This window comes from Corvus cornix, chromosome 5, assembly GCF_000738735.6.
Source record: "Corvus cornix cornix isolate S_Up_H32 chromosome 5, ASM73873v5, whole genome shotgun sequence".
Lineage (NCBI taxonomy): Eukaryota > Metazoa > Chordata > Aves > Passeriformes > Corvidae > Corvus > Corvus cornix.
Window position 1 is genome coordinate 23,487,707 of NC_046335.1, and position 25,287 is coordinate 23,512,993.

The following is a 25,287-nucleotide window of genomic DNA, read 5'->3' on the forward strand; positions in this document are numbered from 1 at the left end:
TGCTGGCTGGACACAGCTGCATGGGATCTCACAACTGAGGCAAACAGCAGGACTGGGAATGAGGCAGTCAGTGGTGACCACATCCCCATGAGCTCCCAAAGACGTGAGCAGGACTCTTATGGGGACTTTCACTCGGGAAAGGCGATTGCCACCAAACCTGTTTGTTTCCACCCATGCAACAGCAAGTCCCACTGACTCCTCTGCTTCCTCACAGGGCTGCAGCTCACCCCACACCCACGCTGTATCTTGAGGTGTACACAGCCAGTGCTTTATTTCGCACCTGCTGGGACTTTGCTGGAGTTGGAGTTCTCAGGGCTGAAGGAACCACTACAAGTCATCTGCTCTGTCCCTGTGTCCCAAGTCACATCCTGAGGCCGCTTCCAAAGGATTCTTCTAATCTGGATTGACAAACCTAGGATGGCAGAGATGCAAAACTTCCTTTACTGCACCCCTAGCCCTTTCCTGTCTGTCCCACTCCCTAGGGACATAGGGACAGCTATTTCCTTCTTAGATTCCCCTCAAGCTATGCTGGCTGTGTCTGGCCACAGGGACCTGTTTTCCCTGGAGATCCCTCTGTTCATAGCAGCAGCCTTTGTGCTCTGGCTGACATCCTCAAAGACAGCTTCCCTGCTGAGGCCCCCAGCCCAGGGTTGGCATTCTGTGCTCAAATCCTCCCCAGACCTGCTGGGAGTTGCCAACAGTGGGACACACAGATTACCCCCAGGGAGGGAAAGCAGGCCAGCTGTCACTGCTTCTTTGGGGAACACACACGCTTCAGTCCTGTTCTTAGCCCACATAATTCAGCCCTTTTAGCTTTGCAAAAGGGTGTCTCTGCTGCTACTGGAAAGATGTGCAGCTATCTGAGAGCTGGAGCAGAGGGGAGGCTGCCCTGCCCATCTCCTTCCCTAGCCAGTGCCCCAGCCCCTCTGGTAATGGGACCTTGAGACCCAGCTGCCCTGGTACATAGCCCATCAGCTGTCAGTTCAGCTCCTGGAAGAAGCTGGGAGGTGTTAGAGACAAGCCTGGACCTTCAGAAAGTCGCATTGTACCGAGAAGACACAGCGTGGTCCCCAGGAAGCCTCAGTGTGGGCTGCGGAGGGTGACAGCTGGGTAGTGTTGCTGGTGGACACGGGTGGCTGTGGGTCGCACCTGAGTCTGCCTGTCACGGACTGCTCCTGGCAAAGCAGCACAGAGGATGGGTGAAGGCAGGCAGCTCTCTGCCGCTCAAGCAGGTCGCTGTCGCTAGACCAGGCTCCAGCCGCGTGTGTATCTGCCAACAGTCGTCTCGGTGCTGGGTGCTCCTGAGGTGGGGAAAACTATTAGGGGGACATCTAGGGAGTTTAGGAATAGCAGGGCATCGGTGCAGGGCTCAGGGAGCTGCCGGAGCGTGAGGGAGCATCACGGGCTCCCCGGGACATTTGGGGGCGTGGGGGGGAAATGGGCGCAGGAAGAATGGGCTGTTGGGGCTGTGGTGTTGACTCTTGCTGTGCTGGTGCAAACCCGGGTTAACTCCACTGATCGGAGTGGTGCCCAGATACGTGTGAGGCAGATCAGCCTTCCACCCTGGTCCTTACGGAGCAGGGCAGAAAAATACCCGACTGAGCCAGCAAACGAGCTGGCTGTCCCTGGGGTGCAGCCCTCAGGCCGGGCTACCTGTCCCCTCAGCACCGGCTCGGGCACCGAGAAATCGCTTTTATCCTTTTCCTTTAAACTCTGCTCGCTGGCACTGGGTCTTTCCCTTGCTGGGGGAGTGGGAAGGGCTGTACCCTGGGAAATGCAGCGATCCGAAGAGAAAGGAGAGAGTTTGTGCCGTGTTATCGGAAGCAGCGGGAGAAGCAGTCACGTCGGGAGCCGCAGCACGGCTCCCGTTAGCCAGCCCTCGAGCCGCTGATCGCAGCAGCGGGCGAGCGCGGCTCTGCGGGCGCGGAGGTGAAGCGCGGTCCGGCCGCAGCCGGAGCGCTGCGCCGCTCCCCGCCGGCACCGCGCGGTGCTCTGCGCTGCCGCACTCCGGCGCCGGCCGGGGCTCCGCCGCTCCCGCCGCTCCCCACGGCCGCGGCCGGGCCCGCCGCAGGGCCGCCGGGAGCCCACCCGGCCACAGGCCGCGGCGGGGCCGCCGAGCCGCTGCCGGGCGCCGTCATGCCAGCCGCCGCCTCTCCACTCCTGCCGCCGGTGCTCCAACTTGGCGGGTGAGCCCTTCCTCGACACGCAGGTAAGGACCCGCGTACAGCTCTCGGGTGGGGGCACCCCCGCTGGCGCCCGGGCGGTCGGCGTTCCCGGGGGGTCCGGGAGCTCGTCCCCAGCGTCCCCAGGCTTCTCCAGTGGGATGGCAGCACGTCCCCAGGGAAAGGCAGCCCCGCGCCGAGGCTGAGTTCGCCCCAGGGGAGTCAGAAAATACGTTGGGGGACGTAAAGATGAAAGGCTACAACCTGGAGAAACCAGGACAAATTACCTCGTCAGAGGCTCTGGCGTGGCCAAAATGTAAAGATTGCAACCAAAGTTTTGGAGGCCAGATCTGTCGGAGCAATTGCAATGGCACCTTGGACCCAGCCTGCTTTCGGGACTCCTTCCCCGGGTGGCAGCTCAGCCGCCGGCTGAAGTTTGGGGGTGGTTTTCCTTCTGCTGAGAAGCCTCAGCAGCCGGCGGCAGCCACGCCACTGCCGGGCATCCCCGGGATGCAGCTGGGCAGGGGAACAGTCCGGGGACCTCGGTAGATCTGGCTATTGACGGTGCCGTGACTTGTGCCAACGACACGGCTTCCCTGAGCAGCACCATCTCCCTATAGCCCTGAGGATGCCCTCCCATTTTGTGTCTGGTGGAAAAAGCCACTCATTCAGGAGTTTCAATGGGAAGCACTTTCCGTCTCTACCCAGTGCCTGTTTATAATTCCTTCTCCGAAGCTGCTGCGGGTTTCACAAAAGCCATGCTGCTCTCCCAAAACACATTTTATTGGGCTGCTTCCTTTGCTTCTGAAAAAGATAAATTCCCTTTTCATTAGCTTGGGATCTGCCACCAGTAAAAACCTTTTTCCCAGGAGGAAGGTAGCGCTGTATAAATACCAGGGATAACCAGAGAAGTGGGGTCTGAGCCTGCCTGCCACACGCAAGGAAAAAAATAGCTTTGGTCTCTGAGGGATAGTTGCTGGTTACTTTGTAGATTGTCAGGAGAAGAAATTACCCAAGTCAAAATGCAGTGACTGCATTTCTCTGGCAAAAGTTTCTTGTGTCGTAAAAGCGGCTGGCAGAGCTAAAGCTTTGGGGACCTGAATCCACTTCAGTTCGTCTCCCTGAACCACCATCAGAGGCAGGTAATAAACACCATTATTAAAGAATGAGTAATTTGCTGCAGCTCCAGCACGGTGAATTTGTTCAGCAGATCCCTGCTTTTGCGTGGTACCCAACTCATTCCTGCCCTCAGCCCAGCCTGCAGACATCACCATCAATTGCAGGGAAGTGACCAAGTACTTGGCAAAAAGTTGGCCATTAAAATCCCCCTCTATCACCTACAAGCTCCCTGGAGCAAGCCCCAAAGGGGCCAATCCTGCCCAGCCCAGGAGCTTATGGCAGAGCAGTCTGTGGGCCCCTGGCATGGGCATGGGCACTTCAAGCCGTTTTGGTTTGTCTGGCACCCTCACAGCCTTCTGCTTGTGTTAGGATGTACTCACATCTTTCCAGGACTATCTTTGACTTCACCAGGTAATCCAAAGCTCTGCCCTTGCTGCCCCCCTTTTTCTGGCTAATTTCTAAAGCCCTCGACCTGAGCCTGTGATTGGCAGGTACCACTTGCAGGAGCTGCAACTCCATTGCTGCTTTCAGGGTAGTAATTTCAGGCAAGGTTTTCAGACAGAATTTCTCTATTTGTCGAAATGGACATGGGCAAATGATTGACTTTTCTGAGTGAAGGGCCATGGCACAGCACTAGAGAAGGAAAAATAATCCATTACAGGTTTCCTCCAAATTGTCCTTCTGTTGCTCTTTCTCTGTCAAGTGAAGAAGGCAGCAAACCAAACCAAACACTGCTCAACCTGGAAGGGAAGGCTACAATGATCCCCGGTATTTTTTGGGTGTGTCACTTAAACCAGCTTCCTTTTGGAGTAAAACCCTTCAGGTACACTTTGAAAACCAGAGCTGGTCACAGGATTTGTCCCCAGGCTGTATGTCTGGAAGCTCAACAGCTGGTGTGAAAAATTGGCCCAAGGCACATCAGAGATTTGATGCCACGTGTGACAGCCACTCTGGTGCTGCTCCTGAGCTGGGCAGAGGTTTCTCTGCAAATCCTTCCTGCTCTCCATGACTTCCATGGTGGCAGGGGAGGACAAAAGGGTGATGCTAAGGCTTGTCCCACACAACAGGGACATGCTGGGAGGGAAACACCATGAGCAGAATGTCCTCGCTCAGCCCACACAGGACCAACAGTGCAGCTCACCCAGCACACAGCTGCTTCTTTCAACACACTATGACTCTGGATGGGTGCAAGAAGCAACCTGAGTCCTGTCCCAGGGAGGTGGTGACATGGCCTGGGAAGAGAAATGGGCCAGGAAGAAAGGAAAAGCATCCATACAGCAAATGAAGGAGCAGCCCAGAGGGCGCCTCTGCAAGGCAATTGGCAAGGTCAGGGAAAAGAAAATGTGACATTGTTTTGCAACAGCTGTTTCCATACTATATGGAAAAAAAATTAGCACTATCCTCTGCATGATCCTGGAGTCTGATACTGTGGGATGGACAAGGGTTGTGGGATGGCTGGGGGAAGCTGTTGCCTTTCCTCTCACCATATTCCCGACGATAGAATAAACGAGTGTGAACTGTCCCTCCTCCAACTCAGAGGGCACATCTCCACTTGAGTATTCTTTGGCAGTATGGAATTTTGGAATAGGAAAGAGACTCTCAACATCTGGTTTGGATTGCACCTTTTGACCCAAGTAATAATTTTAACACCTTGAAGTTTATCTGGGGCTTGCCAGATGGGAAGACAGCAATCCACTTATTTGCTGGACCAGGAAATCAGCTTACTGCTGATAAATACACACTGGTTTTGGAAACTTAGGGTTTGGAAAAGTAAGTTGGAGAGGTGTCATCTCCACAGCATAAGTTCATTTTTAAAGAGAGAGCACATCATTGCCAGATGAGTTAAACATCTGAACTACAGAGGAACCTTGTGAATCCCCAGGAGAATCAGAACACAGTAAGCAAGGTGGAAATAGCCCTGAGCTGAAGGAAGGGAGACATGGATAAAATAAACAGGGCAGTGGGGAAAGCAGGGTGCTGGCATGCTCGAGCCTTCAGGGTGCTAATGAATCATCTGAGTATGGATAGGTTTTAAACAGAGACAAACGAGCAGTCCTTAACAGACGCTTTACATTGCCAGCTTCAATAGATAAGAGGGGGATTTTCAGGGAGATGTGAGGATGGAGTTAGGTGCTGTGGCTAAGCTGCTCTATCAGCAAGCCACAGCTGTGAAGGGGAGGACATCTTTCTGTCACCCCGACAACTGCTGCCAACTTGAGCACTATGTCCCTGTCCCCATTTTGGTCTCTGACGGTGCAAGTCTCTCACCTGGAAGAAAGCCAAGTCCCACCTGTCTGACAACTTCTGTGCTGGGTGCCCGGATGGTGAAGGGAGATCATCCCTGGGGCGCAGACCTGCAAATGGTCCCAGGCTGGGCTGCAGGGCCAAGGGGAGCAGGGCTGGTCCTGGAGGGGAGCATGAGGCACAGGTCTGCTCCAGCACAGGGTATTGCTGCTCTCAGAGTGGTCTGTGGGGAGGACAGGGTGCAGGGTCCCATGGTAACAGCAGCCATGAATGGCCTGTGGGACTTCATGGGCAGGAGAAGAGCCTTGAAGTAGAGATGATGGGACTGGAGAAAAGGGTATGGACGAAAGTACCTGCTTGGAGAAGAGCATGGAGCCATTTAGGATAACCACTGTGTTCACTTCCATACTGAGTATAAATAGTGACGGAGAAAACCTGATGTGAAATCAAGGACTGTAGCCATTAGCAGAGGAAAATGGGCCATGAGCAAAATTACAGTCTGCCAGCAAGAGCTTCTGTGAATCTTCCAGTGGCAGAGAGAACGTCTTGATAGTAAACACATCTTGAAGGACCTCTGTGAGCAGTCCAGTGGGATACTTTTTGTCTCTTTGGCCACTCCGAGCAAGGAGGCTGGTCTCAGGACAGGGGTTGTTGGGCTGCCTCTGTGCTGGAAGCATTGGAGCCCAGGTGTCGGGGAGTTTGGTTCTCAGTGGCTCTGTATGTATGAATGTTTTTAAGTAGGTTTTCTACATTGAGGGCAAGATGCCAATGCCCCTCGCCCCAGAGAGCGGCCTTAGGGTACTTCCTTAGGGTGGTCCTGAGCTGAGGAAGAGGAGGTAGAAGCCCAGACCCAGTCCGAGCTCATGTTTCTCCAGGACAGTGATTTAGGTGTTGTAGCAGGCAGGGGAATTAGTCTCCCCTGACCCTGGACTGGTATTTTTTGGCTGAGATAAGCAGTGAGAGCCCAACAGCCTCCAAAGCTGTCTTCACTGGCTGATGCCTCAAAGGGATGGAGATGCTGACTGTCCCAGCAAGCCTCCATGCCTGGGAGTCATTGCCCTGACCTCCACTACCTCCCAGCAACCCTGCTGGGTTCCCGTACAGGAAAGTGAAGAAGCCTCTGGTGAAAGCAATCCATCAGCTTTGTTTGGTGTCATGTGCCCTTTTAAAGCCTCTCACTGGGGCTTTTTGTTGAAGGTGCTGCAGGGCTGCTGGTTGGTTGGGTGCAAACCCATCAGGAGTGCTCTGAGGCTGAGAGGACTGTCCCAGTGTGGCTGTTGGAACCTCCCGAACTTGCCCATCCCTGATCCTTCCCTGGCCCAGTGCTGCCAGCCAGGTCACCCAGTCTGCTCTGCCTCAGTTGGGCACCCCACGGCCACTCTGCTGCCCTCCAGCTCCGAGCCAGTCCCGGGAGCAGCCCCCCTACACTGCCTCCTCTCCTCCCTTGATCCCATGTACACAGGACAGCCTGCAGAAACTTCCGACAGCCACCTTATTTACTTGTTTGCGTTTCCTGCTGAAAAAAAGGAATGCCGAGAGAGTCCAAATCTGCTAATTTTACACCTAGCCACCCACACCACCATGTGCTTTATTTCCATCACCATCCATGCTGCCTCCATCCCGCATCACCAGCTCGGTGAGCCCTTCCCGTATCTCTCGTGCCTGAGGGGCACGGCGAGGTGCACCCGGCAGGCTCGGTGAGCTCGGACCCCGGGCCGACGCCGTGCTCCCACTAGAGGAGCCAGCGCCAGCCATGGGGTGTTGGGGCGCCGTAGCCGCCCCCAGCGATCTGGACATACAGGCACCGGGCCCAGGCTTTGCCCGCAGCCGCCGTCCCGGCCCCGCGATGCTCCGAGTGCCGGCGGCGGGCGGGGTTGGGGAGCGGCCGGGCCCCACGGCCGGAGCGGTGCGGGGCTGTTCGGGCAGTGCGGGGCGGTGCGGGGCTGTGCGGGGCTGTTCAGGCGGTGCCGGGCTGTGCGGGACTGTTCGGGCGGTGCGGGGCGGTGCGGGGCTGTGCGGGGCGGTGCGGGGCTGTTCGGGCTGTGCGGGGCGGTGCGGGGCTGTGCAGGGCTGTGCGGGGCGGTGCGGGGCTGTGCGGGGCGGTGCGGGGCTGTGCAGGGCTGTGCGGGGCGGTGCGGGGCTGTGCGGGGCTGTGCGGGCGGTGCGTGGCGGTGCGGAGCGGTGCGGGGCGGTGCGGAACTGTGCGGGGCGGTGCGGGGCTGTGCGGGACTGTGCGGAGCTGTTCGGAGCTGTGCGGGGCGGTGCGGTGCGGTGCGCGGCGGGCGCTGCGCGGAGCGCCGGGGACACCTGGCGGCCGCCTGGCGAGCGCCGGACGCTGCCGGGGCGGGGGACGCGGCAGCCACGAACACCCTGCCGGCGCCTGTGTGCAGGCACTGCCGGTGTGAAGCTGGGTGCTCTGGGGATGCCTGCTCGGAGGCAATGGAGTTTCCACTGCTCCCCTGTTGATGTGATGCGCACGGGCAGTGTGTCCAGATTGCTGCCACAGGCGCTGGGGACAGGGTGGTGGCGGAGCCCCAGCCTTGTAGAGTTCCTGGAACGGCTTCTCCAAAACCAGCCTGGCTCTTCCCTGACAGCCCCCAGGGATGGATTTGCTGCTCCTTAGCATTAGGAGCAACACCTTAGTTTTGAGCATGGCTGGGTCAGAACACTGCCACAGAGAAACATTTTTATCAGAGACAATAAAGACTCGATTTCCACCTGGAAATTGCCCAATTTGACTTGTGATCCTTGAAAAGCAGCCCATCATATCCCAATTCTCAGAGCAATTTTGTCTCTGTTGGAGCCAGTAGCCCTTTGGTACTGGCTTTCCACCTGTCAGGAGATCAGAACAAGCACTTTATTCACTCCTTTCCAGCTCTATCAAACCAGCTGCATCAAAGGTGTGAATCAGATTCTCTACATCACAAATGCCTCAGCTATCCTCCCTCTAATCCAAGGCCACAGGCTTTGTGTCACCCTCTTCCTCCCCTCCTGGTCCTCACCAACTCTTTCCCCTCCAGCAGCTTCATAGTCCTTTCCTTCTCCATGTCGGTGGCCAGGGTCCAGCTCTCTGGCTCAGATGTCACTGTGCTTCCCCTGCCCCATGCTTCTTGCCCACCATTTCCCTTCCCACTGCTGTCCCTACTGTGCTCTTTTGTTTCTCTGTGTACCATCTCTGCCAGCCCCATTGGGGCTGTCATGTCTCTCCACCCTTCCTTCCTGCCCCACATTGAGACCTGCCTCCCTCACATCACCCCGCTGACCTTTCCGTCCCCAAGGCCACCTCACCTGATGCTTGTGCCACAGCAACCTTTCCCAGGACTGGTGAAGGCTTTGTCATACCCCAGGGATGAACAGCCTCTCAATCTGCATGCTGGTGCTGTGCCCAAGACAGAAGCAGTGGTGTGGAGACAAGCACCGATGGGAGGGCTTGAGTGTTGGCTGGAGCAAAACTGCTTTCTGCAGTCGTGTCTGTGGTGCTGATGAAAGCACTTCCTTCTCCCCTTGAGCTGTGGTTCACCCTGCAGGGCGCAGGGCTGAGACATGCCAGGTGTCTATACTGCTGCACAGGCTCCTGTGGCTGAGAGAGGGCTTGGTCCACTCCTGCCAGACACATTGTCCATGAGCTTTCACAGCCCTTCTGTCACCCCCCCCTCCTCCCCCATCCCCCCCAAATGACAGCTGCCCAGGCAGCTCTGCCTTTGCTTCTCAGCAGCCTTTGTGAGATGGTTTTCTCTTGGGCAGAATCATAAGCTTGGTTGCCCAGAGGCAGAGGTACTGTGTCCTGGCAGGACTTGGGCCTCTGCTTAGAAGATCCAAAGCACCTTCTGAGAGCTCCTAGGAGGGTCTGGGCTCAGGGCCATGTGCTAGACAAATCTCCTATGCTTTCCTATTCCATCAGGAGTGGGTCCACGTCTGTCCTGGGGCTTATGGCAGCTGTACCTGGCCATGGTGCTGCTTAACATCAGCTCGATCAGGAACAGGCATTCACACTGTCCCCTGCCCTCGGACCAGCCAGGGCATGGCAGTGCAATGGTACAACCACTACCTCAGGGCACCGACCTCCCCTGGTGCTGTCCTGAAAGGGAAAGCCTTCCGCCAGGGTGGGCTAACCTTCTCACTCGGGAGTCTGGGGACATGCATCACAGCCACAACCTGCTAATGAGCCCGGGAAGCAAGGCAGAGTGTTTGCTTGACAGGGCAATTAAATGATGATTGATTCCTGGAACAGCTACTTAATTCATCATTAACTGGCTTATCATAGCCGGCATCTGTGCCAAGGGTCCCTCTGAGAACTGCCTCAAGGGATGTGGTGTGGAGGTGAGATCTGTGAAATAGGAAGCTAAATTTGCTACCTCTTTATTTTCATGCCTTATTTTGGCTCCTTTTACCCAGTACTCGCCTTAAGAAGCTGAGAGTACACATCGCAGCTGTGCATTTCCCACTCTGCTGGGGACTGCTGCAAGTAGGCTGGGGAGCGTGGGGGGCCCTGCTCAGCCAGCTGGTTACAGGAGCAGCCGCACACAGGGGGATGCAGTTCGGTAGGGAGCCAGCAGCTGTCAGGCAGCAGTAGAGCTGCAGCGATGGTTCAGCTCAACTAGGGCACTGAAGTCTGCCTCTTCCCAGGTGTGCCCACGTTGAGCTTGTGTGTTTGTATGTGCTTGTATGTGCCTCCCTGTGCACCTAGCAGCATCTCACCACCATTACCTGCTGCCAGTGCTGCCCAGACTAGCCCCATGGGGCTAATGGATATGCAGACTATCCAGTCTTGCTGGTAAACAGGTCAGAGTGACCACTCTTTGACAATTTTCTCTTTTACTGCTTTCTTGCTTTCATCTTCTGACTTCATTCCTCTTTCCCCAATCTTGGTTATTAACAAGCTTTCTTTATCACCAGGCTTGCTTTACTACCAGGCTTCCTTTTTTAAGTCCCTGTGTGGCTAAATTCACTGTGGGATCCAGATAACTCAAATGGGGTTTGGGGACAACTGCAGGGCTGGTCTGACTCTCTCCTTCCCCGTGCATGTGTGTGCAGGGCTGGTCCTCACCCTCTCTGCCATTCCCTCGCTAATGCCATCTCTAGAGGCCTGATGGCCCTTGTCTCCCCCTGCAAACCCAGACCATTCGGTACATGGTCTCTATGCGATGTGCTGGTCTTGGTGACTGAGGAGTGGGAAGCATCTCTAATCCCTCTGGTACTGGGACATCAGTTAGTGGAGAGGAAGGTTTCAGCCTGGCTGCTTTCCAGCAGGGCTGAGCACACTGCTGTAAGCATGTTGTGACACTGGCCCTTGTTGTCCCTTCTCCACTGCTGACAAGTGCCAGGACTGGGCACTAAGGCTACAGCTGGTGGCTCCTGTGCTTATTCATCAGAAGCACTGTAAGATCTTCTTCTGCACTTTTCCCCTTGTCCCTGCAGATCTGTTAGTACCACATCTTGCTCCCAGGGAGAGCATCAGCCCCAGCTCCCAAGAGTGGAAGGCAGCAAGGAAAAGAGACTTTAGTACAGGTAAATCTTTTATAATTCCAGAGGGTACAAGAGTAGCACAGACTAAATCCTTCTAGCTGTAGCCCTGCCCTGTGCCCACGCTTCATGCAGCAGCTCCAAGATCCTGGCTCTGCTCTAAGGGCAGCTCCAGGACAGTTTGAGGGACCAGAGAGGCTCGAGCTCATCCTGCTCCCCTGGGATGAAGCCTCAGCCCTGCCCAGCCCACATTCACAGACTTCTCCACACTTCAGGAGTTTTTTCCTGTGATTTCTTTTTCTACCCACACTGTTACTCTTCCAAGGTATGTTCACCCTAGGATGCTTGCTGCCTGCGAGCCCTGCCTGCCTCTCCCCCACAGCCCAGGTCAGTGAGACAACTCCTACCAGCCCCTGTAGCATCCTTTGGGACTCAACAGAGTCCATGTCCAGCATCAGTCCAGCTGCATAGATGCACTCTTCCCACACTGGTTCCCTGGCACCTCCCAAACTGCCTTTTAGGTTTCCAATTCCTCCCAGCTCCTTCCCTTCTTTCCCCCTCCCACGCTGTGTTTCCCAGCGCTTGCTGCTGTGAATGTGCAGCTTTTTCTGTGCAGCTCTGCTCCTTCTCCAGCCTGTTGCTGAGGACCCAAAGTGACAAGCACAGCAACTTCCACACAGGCAGCACCTGCTGCCCAGTGGCCAGCAGCCTGCCTGCAGTCCATCTGCTGGTGTTTCTGAACACATTTGGAAATGAATCCCTTCAGCAGTTCCCAGCAAGATCCCATTCCTTCCTACCCTAGCTTGCTGCCAGAATAATTTCTTGAGATGAGGCATGGATGCTGTACCAAAAATGTCAATTTTCTCTCACTAGCACTGGGCTTCTGCTTTGGCTGCTGCTCTCAAATGACATTTGGTGACTAGTCTCTCCTTACTGTTTTGTTAAAAATTAAGTTATATTATTAGAAATCTAATTTGCACGTTAAGGTAAGCAAAGAAAAGGATTGTGGTTTCCTTGCCTAATAACTGGAATGTAGCTTTGAGCTTCTCTGTGTCTGTGCAGGAAAAAAAAAAACCCTTTTGCTACAAATATGGATCTCCCTTAAATATTTTGAAAATACTTAATGACCATCTGCTGCATGAGCCATTACAGTCTTTATTAGAAAGGTGGGAGACTGCAGAAGGCAGGGAATGATTTTGGGAAGGGAGAAGTGAAGAGCATTCACCAAAATGCACAGAGTTTTAGCATCACGAGAGGGCTTTTGAACAGTTCCATTTTCCTGAGCAGATTTCCAAAATATGATGACCACTGCCAGAACAAAGCCAACGGACAGGTCCCTTTAAAACCCTGCACAGCTCCCAAACCTGCATGATGTGGCAGGGTTTGGCAAAGGAAACAGGAGTGCTTGGGCTTTACGCTCTCTAAAGTCTTCTATTTCTTTGTTTATATTTCCTTCTTGAGATTTAAAGCCAAGGTGATATGGTGTCTATCAGAAAACCTAGTGCACCTCAGGGATTCTTATAGCAGGAGGAAGTGTGACCCTGCTACACAGCATCCTGCCGAGGAGTCAGTGACCGAGGTCTCTGAGGAGGACAGGAACATTTGGGGTTGCAAGGCAATAAGGTGGCATGGTCTGGGAGCTGGGAAAATGCTAGAGAGACTGTAAAACCTGGGGCTCAGGTAGTGAAGAGGGAAAAGTAATTGTTTCTCTCTTCTGGGAACGCTGCTATTTCACTGTACTTTTTCTTTGTTCCAAGGTGGGTTGGGAAGCCAAAATAGTAAATGCTCCTCTGAAGGAAAGGGGTGGAAATATTTCATCTCAGAAATTTTAATGGGGAAAAAAATAATAAGAGCAGCACAAGGTTTCAGTACTCTGAAATGGAGGAAGGGAGAGGGAGTGAATTTCCCTGAGGAAGAAACCCACATTGACCTTTGTATCTGAGGATCCCATTTGGACTCAGCATTTTCTGAAGCTGGTGGCCCAGAGCCAAGGCTGGCTGGCTGCTACTGTACCCAGGGATGGAGCTGGTTTAAACAGCGCTTTGATGTGATGGATCATTTACTTAAAATTTCATCATTTCAAAGTGGACCAAACCCCACAGAGTCTGCCCTTTAATCTCCACATCCTTCTGTTCCTCCTCACAGCTGGCTGAGCATCCAACACTCCCACCCCAGCCTAAACACCACCTCCATGTCCTCACAGCAGCCCCCTGGCTTCCCTTTGTGGCTCACTGCACTTGCCTCAGCCCCAGCTCAGCCTTGGATGAGTCCTAGAGGACTTCCTGTGCACCTGAAAGCCAGTTAGGTGCATGTGTAATGTCCAGAGGGATATAATCCACCGTGCGACCCTCTGCTTTGGGAGGTCAGGGAGGCCCCTCGAGTGGTTGTCAGTCTCTTATCTACTTCTGTGCTGTCAGTCTTCATCACAGCACACATTATGAACCAGCAGAAAAGATGCAGTAGGTCCTTTCCCGTCAGGCTGCATACAGCCAACTTAAAATGCATTATAGATACAGCAAATCCTCATCTTAATCCAGCCGGAATCAGATAACCTTGTTGCAGGGGTGCATCCTTATCTTGCTACCAGCTGGGGAGATAGCATTCAATCTGTGCAGAGGTGGGGAGGGTTCTTGTTTTCTCCAGTATTGCAGAATTTTTCTGTTCCCGCTACCCTCTCAACTTTGGCTCTGCATGGGTGAGAGGCTTTTCTGCTCCCTTACCTTGCCAAAATAACAGCCTACTTCCTCCTATCCCCTCTTCTCCTGCAGGATCTCCCCACCAGAACCACCACCGGCAGCATGGAAAGCGTACGTGAGCTTCAAAACCCACTCTTGGCCAAATCCAATGGACACCTTCGCAGCAGCTATTCTTACCACCAGCATCACAGCCAGGATTACCCCAGTCATCGCTGCCAAGGGAAACTGTATTCCTACATATTCCAAAACACTGGCAGTGCCAGGACTCACCAGTTGCTGGATGCCAGTTCCCTGCAGCTGGCTGTTGAAGCTTTGTATGGCCCCAGTTTCATCCTTGTGAAGGATGAGACTGCTCTCAAGGCCAAGGACAGCAAAATGGAAAGCTGTGAGACCACGTTTACAGAAAGCAAAGAAGCTCCATCCGAAGCTCCTGAAGGGCATGAGGCACAAGGGTCTTGCCTGGTAGAGAGTGACATCCGCATCCAAACTGTTTCCTATGAAGTGGAGGAAGAGGAGCTCCAGGAGTATGAGGTGAGCTTGGACAGGTGGGATGGCACTAAACTCCTGTGGTCATTCTTTCTGGACATTGCCTCAAATTCTTGATAATTTATTCTCCCTTCTTTACCCAGAACTCCCCCCCAAATCCCACCATCTCCTGCCTCACCAGCCTCCCTGTTCACCCAGTATTTCTTCTTCCTCCTTATCATTTCTGCTCCTTTTTCCTCACTGCTGACCTCAGAAGGAGGTCAGCTTCCCTAAGAGCAGCCTGGCTGCCTGCTGCTGAGAATAAAAGGGAGGTGGGTCTCTGCGGGACCCTTGGGAAATGGGGATGCTTTGACAAGGGCAGCCTGCTGCTGCTGTGGCACTTGAGCTAAAGAGAAACAGCAATTTTTGCATAACAGCAAAATTCACATGCCTGATGGCAGCAGCTGAGAGAAAGCTTTATATATATAAAGACAGGATGAATCCTGCACAGGAAGAATGAAGCTGACAAAGCAGCCTCATTGCTGCACTGTCCCCCACTATGGCTTGAGCAGTGGTGCCAAGGCTGGGAAATACCACCCAGGATCTTGAGAAGTGGGAGAGGGTCCCAGAGCTCGCTGGAGCTGATGCCTGATGACCCAGCACAGCTCTGCTACATTTGGTGTTGGTGATGTAGCCTGTTCAGATGGCAGCAGGGATGTCCCCACCTCTGCATCCCTTCCCCACCAAGGCACATCACTTGCAGGGTGTTCTGAGGCTACCCAGCAGTGCCCAAAGGCAAGAGGGCTCGGCACAGCCACTGGCAGTGACTCACTAAGGGGACAGGGCATGCTGCCCCTGCAAGGTAGGATCCACTTCAAATGCTTTCCCTCACTTCCTAAATTAGTTTAGCAGGATATTGATCTGCTAGTCTCTAATGGGGATAAGTCACTTTGTTTAAGTTTGTTCAAGCTGACAAACAGTCAGTTCTGCCAAAGCTGAAGATATTTCAGTTTAAGACTCTCTCTAATGCAGGGAAATCCCAGACCCCCAGCATTTGCTCTGGCAGGGAGCCGAGAATCCATTCCACTCTTGAATTTGCTGAGCTATGTTGTTCCTCATGAAACCATGCTGAAGAGTCTAAAATATTTTTGAAATTTACTCGTTGAATTTGCCAGTGGGAATTGTATGAGAATACGTGACGGGACCAGGAGGGAGTGGGAGCTGGGAGGCGAGGTGCTGAGATGCAGCCTGCAGAGCGGCACGGGGAGGTGGGCATGTGCTGAATCCATCTGGTTTTGCAGAGCGACTCCTCCAGCGACAGCGAAAGTGAGGATCATTTCCTGATGCTTCCCCCCCGGGACCACTTGGGCTTGGCTCTTTTCTCCATGCTGTGCTGCTTCTGGCCCCTGGGGATTGCTGCCTTCTACTTCTCCCAAGGGGTAAGGAATCCCTTTGCTTGCCTGCATGTGCCAAGTGCTAAAGCAAGGGCCCTGAAAGCCACAGCGGCCCTGGAGGTGATCAGCACCTTTCTGAATCTAAGGCTCATCTCTGTGCCACAGCCATAACTCTGAGGGCTGAGACAAAGGGTGCTCCTGGATGTCTCCACAATTGTTGTAGGGTTGCAACCCCTCCAGTTTTGTTGTGGGCTACTGGAGTCAGGCTTTTCCTTTGGGATTTTTGGCTGTTATTTAGGGAACTGGGGCTCCTCTTGGCCCCTTGCCCAGCTTCTCCTCCAACCAGGTTCAGGAAAATGGCTTTTTCCCACCTGTCCTCCCATTCTCCAGTAATGTGAAAGTTCTACACCATGACCCAGACTGAGGCACCTCATGCCACAGGAGCCAGGCTGCTCTGGAGTCTGGATGCAAAGAGGAGCTTGGTGTCCATATCACACTACAGCTCCTCTCTTGCACTTGTTTCTGATGCACATTGGCTAACCTGTGGGAGCCAATGCCAAGCTGGTAGAGGCCGGAGAGGGAATGGCCCTCAGGCTGCAGCAGCTCAGAGGAGCTGCTGCTTTCTTGAGGGCTTAGCCCAGAGCCTGGGCTCACTTACATTTCAGTTGACCCAGAATAATGATGCAGAGCCAGGGGATTTACTCCACATTTGCATGGATGGTGCCGCACCAAGAATAGATGGGGGGAGGCATTAAGAAGTTAAATCAAGAGGATAGGAACAGAAATGGAAAAATATATTACATGAGTGCCTGGCACAGAGCTGGTGAGTTGATTTCACATTTTTCCACATAGTGCACTCTCCACGTGATGATGTACGTGGGGCAATTTATATCTAGCTCCATTTGCTATAACTACCCCCTTTGTTCACTCACTGAGGGAAGGACCATTTCTTTGTTTGGTGTCTGCACAGTGAGTACATTGATACCCACATGGCAACCTGAACTCAAGTAATAGGTAATAAAAAGACCAGCTTGGAATATGCCCTGAGCACTCAGAGAAGCTGGAAGTTGCCATCCTCTTCTAGAGAGATGGAGTTCTGTCTCCACTGCTGGTTTCATCAGCCCTTCAAGAGCAAATAGGCTTCAGCTGAAAACCTCATGCAGGAATCAGGTGGCAGCACAGATGGACCAACAGAACATGCCATCCAGAGTCAGCTCCCTGAGCCTAGGCAGTACTCATTACATCTCTGTATAGGGTCACTGGTATGTGGTCAGTACCGCACAGCCACCACCCCATGCACTGAGGTCTTACAAGGGTCCAGCCACCCACCCACAGCTCTGGCTGAGTGCCCAGATGGGTGCTTTCAGACAAGTAGCTGAAGCCCATGCTTCCCTTGGAGGCTAAATCCACAGGGAAATGTGTGCAGGTGGCACTGCTGTTCTGAGCCCTCCCAGTCTGACAGACACCTTGCTGTCTGTTCCCAGCCTCCGTGGGATGCAGTGGCCAGAGAAGAAGCACTGACTCAGTAATGAAACAACTGCATGCTGGTTAAAGGCCAGGTTGGTACAGCTGTGAGCAACAAACATTTCTTCTCCTTCCAGACCAGCAAGGCTGTCTCCAAAGGAGATTTTCATCTGGCCAGTTCAGCTTCCCGCCGAGCTCTCTTCCTTGCTGCGCTCTCCATAACCATTGGCACAGGAGTGTACATCGGGGTGGTGGTAGCACTGATTGCTTATCTCTCGAAAGGGGGCCACGTGTAGCTGCCACCTGCATGTCACAGCCATCCCTGGCCACTGATGCTACTGGGACCGAGCTTTCCTGTGGAGCACAGAGCACCAGTGCCTGCAAGGGCTGCTTGCACAGCAGGGCCCTGGCATGGATGTCCTGTGCAGGTTCTTTCTCCTTGCAGACAAACAGTAGACCCCTGTTCTCCCTGAGGCTGTGAGGTGCAACCATCTAACAACAGGGAATTGAGCACCAGCCTGGCTGCTGGGACAAGGAGGAGCACATTTGCCTGGTGGAAGATGTGCAGGAGAGAAACTGCATGCTGCTGCTGGGCTGGTGCGACCACCCCCATCTGGGGCTACATCTTCCCTTCTCAGCCCTGCAGCTGGGAGACCCATTGCCCAGGCTTGGCCCATGAAGGGCACACACAGGGAGAAGAGGGGATATGGTGCCAGGGGACTGCTGCTTCTTCTGGGAGGCTGGAGTCCTGGTGGGGTCTCCAGACTCCTGTGATGGGGACAACATTCTCACTTCAGTGCCATGGGGTGGCCTGACCCCTCAGCTGCAGTGAAGTAGGAGGACAGAGCATGGACAAGACCAAGGGGCATGCTCTCTGTATCCCTCTGCAAACAGACCCCTGATCCACAGAAGATCCCAGTTGCTGGTCTATCCCAAATCAGAAACAAGGAGAAAGGCAGGCTGGTGGTTGCATGCCATCTCTCCCGTTGTTGATGCAAGCTGGTAAAGACAGCAAGGTTTTCTCTGTGTTAATAGTGACTGCCATGATGATCCCAAGTCAGAGCCCTCATAAGGGTCCCAGAGTGCTGGGACTTCAAGATTTGTAATGGAAACCTCTGCCTAAGAAGTGTCCTGGGAGGGGTGGTGGCCTGAAGGATTCTGCTCCTTGCACTAGGTCAGGGCCCTGCACACAAAGAGGGATGGAAAGAAAAGGCTGACAAAACCTGCAGAGTCTGGGGTGAGAGTGCTGTTTGTGAGGGGACAAGATCCAGATGAGACGTGGAAGGAGCCTGAGACATGGGGTGACCTCAACACACTCCTTCCCATGCCTTGGAGAGAGGTATCTCCATCCATCCAAAAGCCTCTGGTAACAAGGAAATACCAAACATCCCCCCCATACTTCTTACTTTTGCTTATTCGTATACTGTCAGCAGCACACTAAATGCTTCATAGGTGGGTATGAAGGCAATGGTTGCCCCAAAGGGCTGGCATTAAGCCATGCCTCACCCCCCACTCTCCAGCATCCACCTTTGACCATCCTTCCTCTCCCTGGCTCCCCTGTTGCCTCTTTCCCCCCTGCGCAGGAGCCTGTGGGCAGGCTCTGGGCATCCCTCACCTCTTTCCCAGAGTTTCTGGGCAGGCTGCAGCCAGCTTTGCAAGGGATGCAGCATGTTCCTCCAGCTGGGTGTCATTCAAATGTACATTTCATCCTAAAGAAGCATGTTAACGTCTGCGATTGCCGTTGTACTTGAGCCATAAAAGAGAGAAGCACATCAGAGACCTGTACAGAAGCTGGTCTGGAAGTTCCCGTTATGTTTTTTAACATGGAAGAGGTAATAAAAAAAGCAGGAGTAAAGACTCTTTTTATAAGAACGTGGAGCTGGCTATCAAAGAGGTGAGCTTCACAACAGTGCTGTGCTCACTTAAACGTGGAGGTATTTATGCTATTCCTGAAGGAAGTTATAATCTAGCTGGTGTCTGTGTATCATGGAGGGAGATGTATTTCAGTGGGCAACTACCACTGAGAGCAGGATGGTGGTGTAGGCTTTTTTTTCCCTATGTAGTTGGACAAGAATTAGGGAGAAAAAGAGACCGGAGCATCTCTGTGTAGTAGGAGTATAAATGTGCTTGAAGAGAGCAAAGAAGAATTCAAACATCAGGAGGAAATAAGCAGACCTTGCTTCTGAGAGCAGACACAGAGGCAGAATTTGCAGGGAAGGGCTGGTATGCCCAAAAGAGACAAGGTGGCCTAGAGAGGAGTAATATGGGGCATGCTCACCCAGCATCCATATGACGGTTTTCATTCCCCTCTCCTGCATGTGCTCAGCCTTCCTGGATGTCCATCCCTCCAAATAACCAAGCAAGAGCATTATTTCAGGAGAGGGGATGCCAGAGGGTGCATCTGCAGCAGGGGTGACCAGCCCCACCACCCCCCAGCTCAGTGCTGTCCCAGCTAAATCCCTCCTTATCTCTCCCCTTCAAGCACCCCCAGCTGGGGGCCGGGGTGGGGGACCACTGCTGATTCTGGTCTAGGCAAAATTATTTGGGCCGCTAGACCAGAATGTACAATAAGATACAGCATTTGCTTCTGAATTTGTAATTATTCCAGTTGGTTCCCTCCAGGGGCTTCCAAGGGTGGGGGGTCCAGCAGTCCTCAGCCCATTTCCTGTGGGCATTCCATCCCTCTGAACCCCAAACTGCTTCTTTGTCTTTTTTTAATTGGAGATGCATGGGGAAGGACCGGGCTAAAGGGCTGACAGAATTAAAGTGTTTTCCACTAATAGCTTGAATCTCTGATGAACTTGTCAAAGGGGGGGGGAGAAGGGGCTGTGCCAGAGCATCCCTAAGGGGGGCATTATGCAAATGGAGAAATTAGTTGGAAACAGCCTGAAGGGAAACATGTGGAAATTGAAATCCGAGGAAGAGCATGATCACTGCTGAATAACTTATTACAGACTCACAGTGTCTGCTGTAGCTGCCAAAGCAGAAGGGAGGGAAGCAAAAAGGCAACAAGACACAGCAGTCAGGGAAGGTTCAAGCTCCAGAAATTTGATTGAGCTTAAAAAAAAGTAATGTTAAACTAAACTCTACCAGTGAGTGTGGAAGAGGTGACTCTTCATCCCCTTCCTCTTGTTCTCCCAGAGAAGGGGTCCTTCTCCCAACCAGGACCCTCAGCTCTGCAGCACAGCTCTGTAATGGTCCAGATCCCACAAGGGATACTCAAAAATTTCGGGGGAAGGAGGAATAGACTCAAGTTCTGGCCTGGCAACAGGTCTAGCCCAGAAAGGAGAAGCAGGGATCCTGGCAGGTCACTGCTGTGGGCAGAAGGCGCAGAGATTATCTGTGTCTGCAAAGGGCAGAAGGCGCAGAGATTATCTGTGTCTGTGTAGAGGGGTGGTGACGAAGTGAGATCTCTGGTGGCTAATGAGGGAGGCTTTGGGGTTCTCTGAGATGGTGGTGGAGGAGGATTGGTAAAACAGTGATGACCTATAAGGCTGTACACCACAACCTGCTGTCCGTCTCTGCATCCCAGAGCTTTCTAAAATAATTGCAAGTGGTACTGAAGAGTTCCACGACATGGCAGAACAACTCCCTCTTCTCCATTCATGAGTAATTTGTTAGGACATCTGTTTGTAACCAAGTTCTCCACCAGATGGCTGCAGGTACCTGTCCCTGTGAACACAGGTGCTGTCTGGCACCCTCAGCACAGGCACGGTCCTTCAGCCTCCTGGCCTCAGCAACCCTGTACCATCACTCTCCTGCCCACTGCTCCCCAAATGCCCATGCCCTGGCTCAGCTGCCCCACCAGTACTGCCAGCCTTCGTCCTAACCCAGTGACACTGAGAGACAGACACAGAAAGTCACAAGAAAGCCCACTCCCTGCCCCCTTCCCCAAATCTGTGCACAAACACCCCTCTCTTGTTTCACACATTCTGTGGCTTTTGGGTTGCAAGAAAGTGCATGATCAGGTGTCCCAGATACCCTCCTTGCTGTTAGGACGAGAACTTGGGGACCAAGCCAGCCCCACTCCCTGGACTAGTTGAATATCCCCTCCATCCCTCCTCTGCTTTGGAGATGCTCCTTGCTCAGCCAGGAGCTCAGAGCAGCACTGTCTGAGGTGTATTGGGATTTTGTTTCTTTTCACAGCAGTGGAAAACACGTTGTCTTCCAGCTCCAGCTCCTTTTGTAACCTCCACAGCATCAAGGTGAGCACTTCCTGCAGGCCTTTCTCTTCAGAAGCAGCTAAGGACAGGGTGGATGGAGGCTGCGCCAAGGGTGGGGGTGGCCTTTGAATCCTACCTCCTTCTGGGATGCAGCCAGGAAGAAAGCTGCTGAGGAAAAAAGCACCAGCACCTCAGCACAGATCTGAGCAATCAATACATCTGAGCTGTCACCTGCTCTGCTCCCACTGCTCGCCCCTCGGCAAGTGCTGTGGTGTGCCAAAACAGGCTCACTGGCTACAAATAGGAGCTGGGAAGTGGTGATGGGGGATGCTGGGATGGGGCCACGCTGGATCTCACTCCTCTTCCCACAGGGATGAGGTGAGAGGATGGAGAAGGGGAAAGAAACTGGTGTGGTTTGTGGGGGACTCAAGACCGCTGTGGGACACTGTCCCTAGCCAATAGCATCCACTAGGACACTGGTCCTCCCACACACCCCCAGCCAACCTGCCCCTCCTTGGGGTCAGTCCCAAGGTGGGTGATGTGGAAACTACCAGAGCAGGATGTGGGGTGTCCCTCCTGCTGCACTCCCAGCACTCTCACTCCCAGGGAAGACAAAGCCACTTGCAGAGGCAAAGCCACGACTTGTTGTTCTCACCAGCACCCATCAGTGGGGTGGGATTGCAACCACGCTGGTAGAGTAGAAATGCCTTTATTTCACCCCCATCTCTCCTCTGGAGGATGATGAGAAAAGAGACACGGGGAAATAAAAGCAGAGCAAGTCTTTTGGCTCACTTAATTGCATAGTCAGTGTTTTCCCTTCACAGTAATCCAGTAAGGAAATAGCTAATTATCTGAGACAGGGCAAATTTTTATTTCTGTCCAAAAAAACCTTTAAAAATCATGTAGCAGTGCATCTCTTCACCTAGTTTATCTTTTCCTCTTTGCTCCCCAAAAGCAGCCTGCAGTGGAGAGAGCATAGGGAGGCACAGCCTGTGGCAATGCCATCTCTCCTGGGGCTGACAGGAGAAGCCAATTAAGAGCCATCACTCAGGCAGACATCAGCTGCTGGGAAATCAGGAGCTTCATTACCTCTCCTCTCACCATACACACAGGCACCAGCTCATTCTTCCACAGACTCTGGTAGCCACACGTGCCAGAACACATTCCTGGGGTCAAGCTGTCCCCACAGGGCAAGGGGACATGTGGTGTCAAAAGCAGACGGTGCACTAGGTACAGACACCGTGCTGGGGACAAGGCATATGCTGTCTCCATGGTCACTGGTGAGCCACAGGGCTTGCTGTGATGCCACTGGAGGGCTTGGTTAGTGAGCGTGACTGGAGGTGCTGGCACCACCCTCCACTGCTCACCTATCCTTTGTGGTGCCAAGGGACTATACCCCAATACAGCCCCCTCTCCACTGCTCCACTCCTTGTCCTGGTGGTGTCCAGGCACAGGGACATTTGGGGACCACATCTGCAGGTGTGCTGCTCCTCTGAGCTGACCCTGGTTTTGCTCTAGGTGTCTGGGCTGAATCTCAGAAACAAGGAAGATGGACCAGAAATGCCCTTTAGGAGGTGTATCTTAAAGATGCAATTTAGATATTCTCACTAATAGTACTTCAGAAGCTTTGGAGACTCAAGACTAACAAGTGTCAGAAGCACCCAACTTAGGAGTTCCTAGGCCAGACAGGGCCTGTGTCTCCCCACCCAAAATCAGCAGGAACTCCCCTCAGGCCAAGCTCCCCTGAGCAGAGAAGCTAATGCCACCCCTCCAGCCATGCCAGAGAGCAGGATGGGATGGGGGCAGCAGTGAAAGGGCCTCTCTTCTCCTCCCACCCTGCCCCATTCCTGCCCATTTCTGCTCAGGAGCTTTTCTGGCTGCACAGCTGTGCTCAACTTGCTCCCATCCTCTGAAGGTTTCCCAGCAGAAATGCCCCCGCTCTGCAACTGCTCCTTCTTTACTTTTGGAGACTCAATGCTTAACCAGTTTTTAATCCTTTTCAGTATTTGCTGATTTCATTTTTAAACAAATCTTGTTGCTTAATCAAAATGTCAGGCAGGATCAATCCCAGTGTCTCACAGAAGTCAGAGTGCAGACAGAGTTTGCCTTCTGGCATGGAGAGCTGAGGGACAGCCCAATGGGCAAGGGGTCCCTCCTGCCACCCAGGCAGGCTCCCTGCCCAGACTCACACAGTTACAGAAGTGCCACGAAGATATAACTTTATTCTCAAGCACCTGTGTTTGTCAGGAGGTGTTCATCCTGCCACAGCTCTCCTACCTTTTTCAGCACTACAGTTACTGAAGTGATGGAAAAGGGATTAGGAGATCAGTAAAGGAAGATGCCAGGGGAGGAAAAATGAAATGCAAGTAAGTGCAATATCTGTTGAAATGCCATGCTCAAAGTAGTATATCAAAGTCCAGGCATAGGCACCAAACTCTTGACAGTATTAGGCTGGAAAAAGGGAAGTTTTGAAAAAGGGAAGTTTTCCTTCCTGAAGTACTTTCGTACCTGAGCACTTTCTCCAAAACACCAGTATTTTCCAGGTGTTGACTGTGCTAAAATAGCATTACACATCAGCTTACTTGTTTTCTAGAAGAGGAAAGGCTGGGAACACTGCCTCTGGAGCTTGGCCAAACTGCTGACCAAGAACTGCACCAAGAGTTATCAGATGGGGGCTGGTCCAAGAAAGCTAAGACAGGTATTAATGAGCTGTTGACATTTTAGAAGATCAGTTGGGCTGGAGGGCAAGATCCTTAAGGATCTCTATGAAGATTGATCTTCCATATTTTCACTAGCAAGGTGGCATAGGAAAGAGGGGTACCTTAGTGTCATTTGCTAATGAGACAAATTAGGAGGGTTATGAAATACAGAAGAGTCAAGAAACTGGGCTACCTTGAAGGCAAGGAATGGTGGAGATGGGATGAAATACAGGGAAATATGATGAGGGGTTGTCAGCAGGAATTGCTGCAGCAGGCAGGGAGGTCCTCAGCTGGCAGCAACCAGGGAAAGACCTGAGCCATTGCTCCAACATGAAGAAGGCAGATCTGATGTTCGGTTAATTGGTTCAGCAAAAAAATATTCATGAAGCATAATGGCAGGGCACTGATAGGCCACAGCTGGACTCCAGAAGACATTTTCAGCCACAGCACATGAGATGAATTTTAATGGAAAGGAGGCAGAGCAGGTGGTAGAAGAACAGGGGACAGGACCTGGCAGTGGCTGGCATAACCTGCTGGGACAGAGGCAGATGGTTCCCCACAAATACCCCTGGGGCACAGGAGTAAAATGATTGTTTGAACAACTGAATCAGGTTGGCAGCACTAGTTGCTTGTAGTCTGGACCTATGAGGGAATTATGCAGGGGAATGATGAAACAATCCCTTTCTTTCCTCTTTTGCTTCTCATCTTTTTTTCCCCTCTCCACACAGATATTCTTGATAATGAATTGCTGCTATGCTTGTCAGCTTGTGAGCAGTTTTGAATGGTGGCTCTGGCTTTTCTATCTTCCTGCTGCTGCTACTTCTTCACTCTGATGATCCCAGCAAAGCACAGGAGCTATCATGTGAAATGCAACCCTTCTGCCACCTTGATGTGTTTTTAAGACCAGCGCTATTGCTCTTTGCACCAACCAGCTGCTTGTGCAAAATCTGGAGGCAAAGCTATGCTTGAGATAACATGTATCAGCTAAGTGCCCCAAAGCTTTGCTTGGGCATAATAAATGATTCCCACAGCACCTGGGCAGGCTCTGCTGTACTACACTGCCCACCTTCCACAGATGCACATGGATGCCTTAGTGGCAGGGCAGAGCCAAGCCCTAAATTACAGGTAAGAGAAAGGTCCCCAAGTACTTTGCAGGCCCCCAGCCTCTGCTTTTCAGTCACCTTTTAATTTTCATCTTTTCTGGGGTCAGTATTTATAAGCACCTGTCTGTGAGGTAGTTTAGGTGACACCTGAGCTAAACCTCACTGCCTGGGTACAAAGGGAGAGATGCACCATTCAGTGCCTGGCAGCATGACATGGAGCAGCAGAGGCTGCCTCAAACTCATCTCCCATGACCAGCTCAGTGTGAGAGCAGCATGACATGTACAAATCAAGTGCTACAATCCTCCCCCACCTCT

General features: G+C 52.8%; 1 protein-coding gene across 6 annotated transcripts; it reads left to right on the forward strand.

The window, feature by feature from the left end:
• Positions 1-1,181: 1,181 nt before the first annotated feature.
• SYNDIG1L (synapse differentiation inducing 1 like) lies at positions 1,182-24,902 on the forward strand. Of its 6 annotated transcripts, XR_005602099.1 has the most exons (6): positions 7,117-7,161; positions 13,757-14,215; positions 15,451-15,588; positions 17,145-18,901; positions 21,154-21,212; positions 24,598-24,902. XR_005602099.1 is itself a non-coding variant. In XM_039553291.1 (5 exons), exons 1-5 carry the CDS (start codon positions 7,132-7,134, stop codon positions 24,605-24,607), a joined length of 696 nt encoding a protein of 231 aa, XP_039409225.1. In that variant the 5' UTR covers positions 7,117-7,131; the 3' UTR covers positions 24,608-24,902. The 6 variants fall into 6 exon arrangements, 5 of the variants coding, with proteins under 5 accessions (XP_010391125.1, XP_039409222.1, XP_039409225.1 ...); XM_039553291.1 differs by lacking the exon at positions 17,145-18,901; XM_010392823.4 differs by lacking the exons at positions 7,117-7,161; positions 21,154-21,212; positions 24,598-24,902 and adding an exon at positions 1,182-1,306 and having other exon boundaries at positions 17,145-19,789.
• Positions 24,903-25,287: the final 385 nt, after the last annotated feature.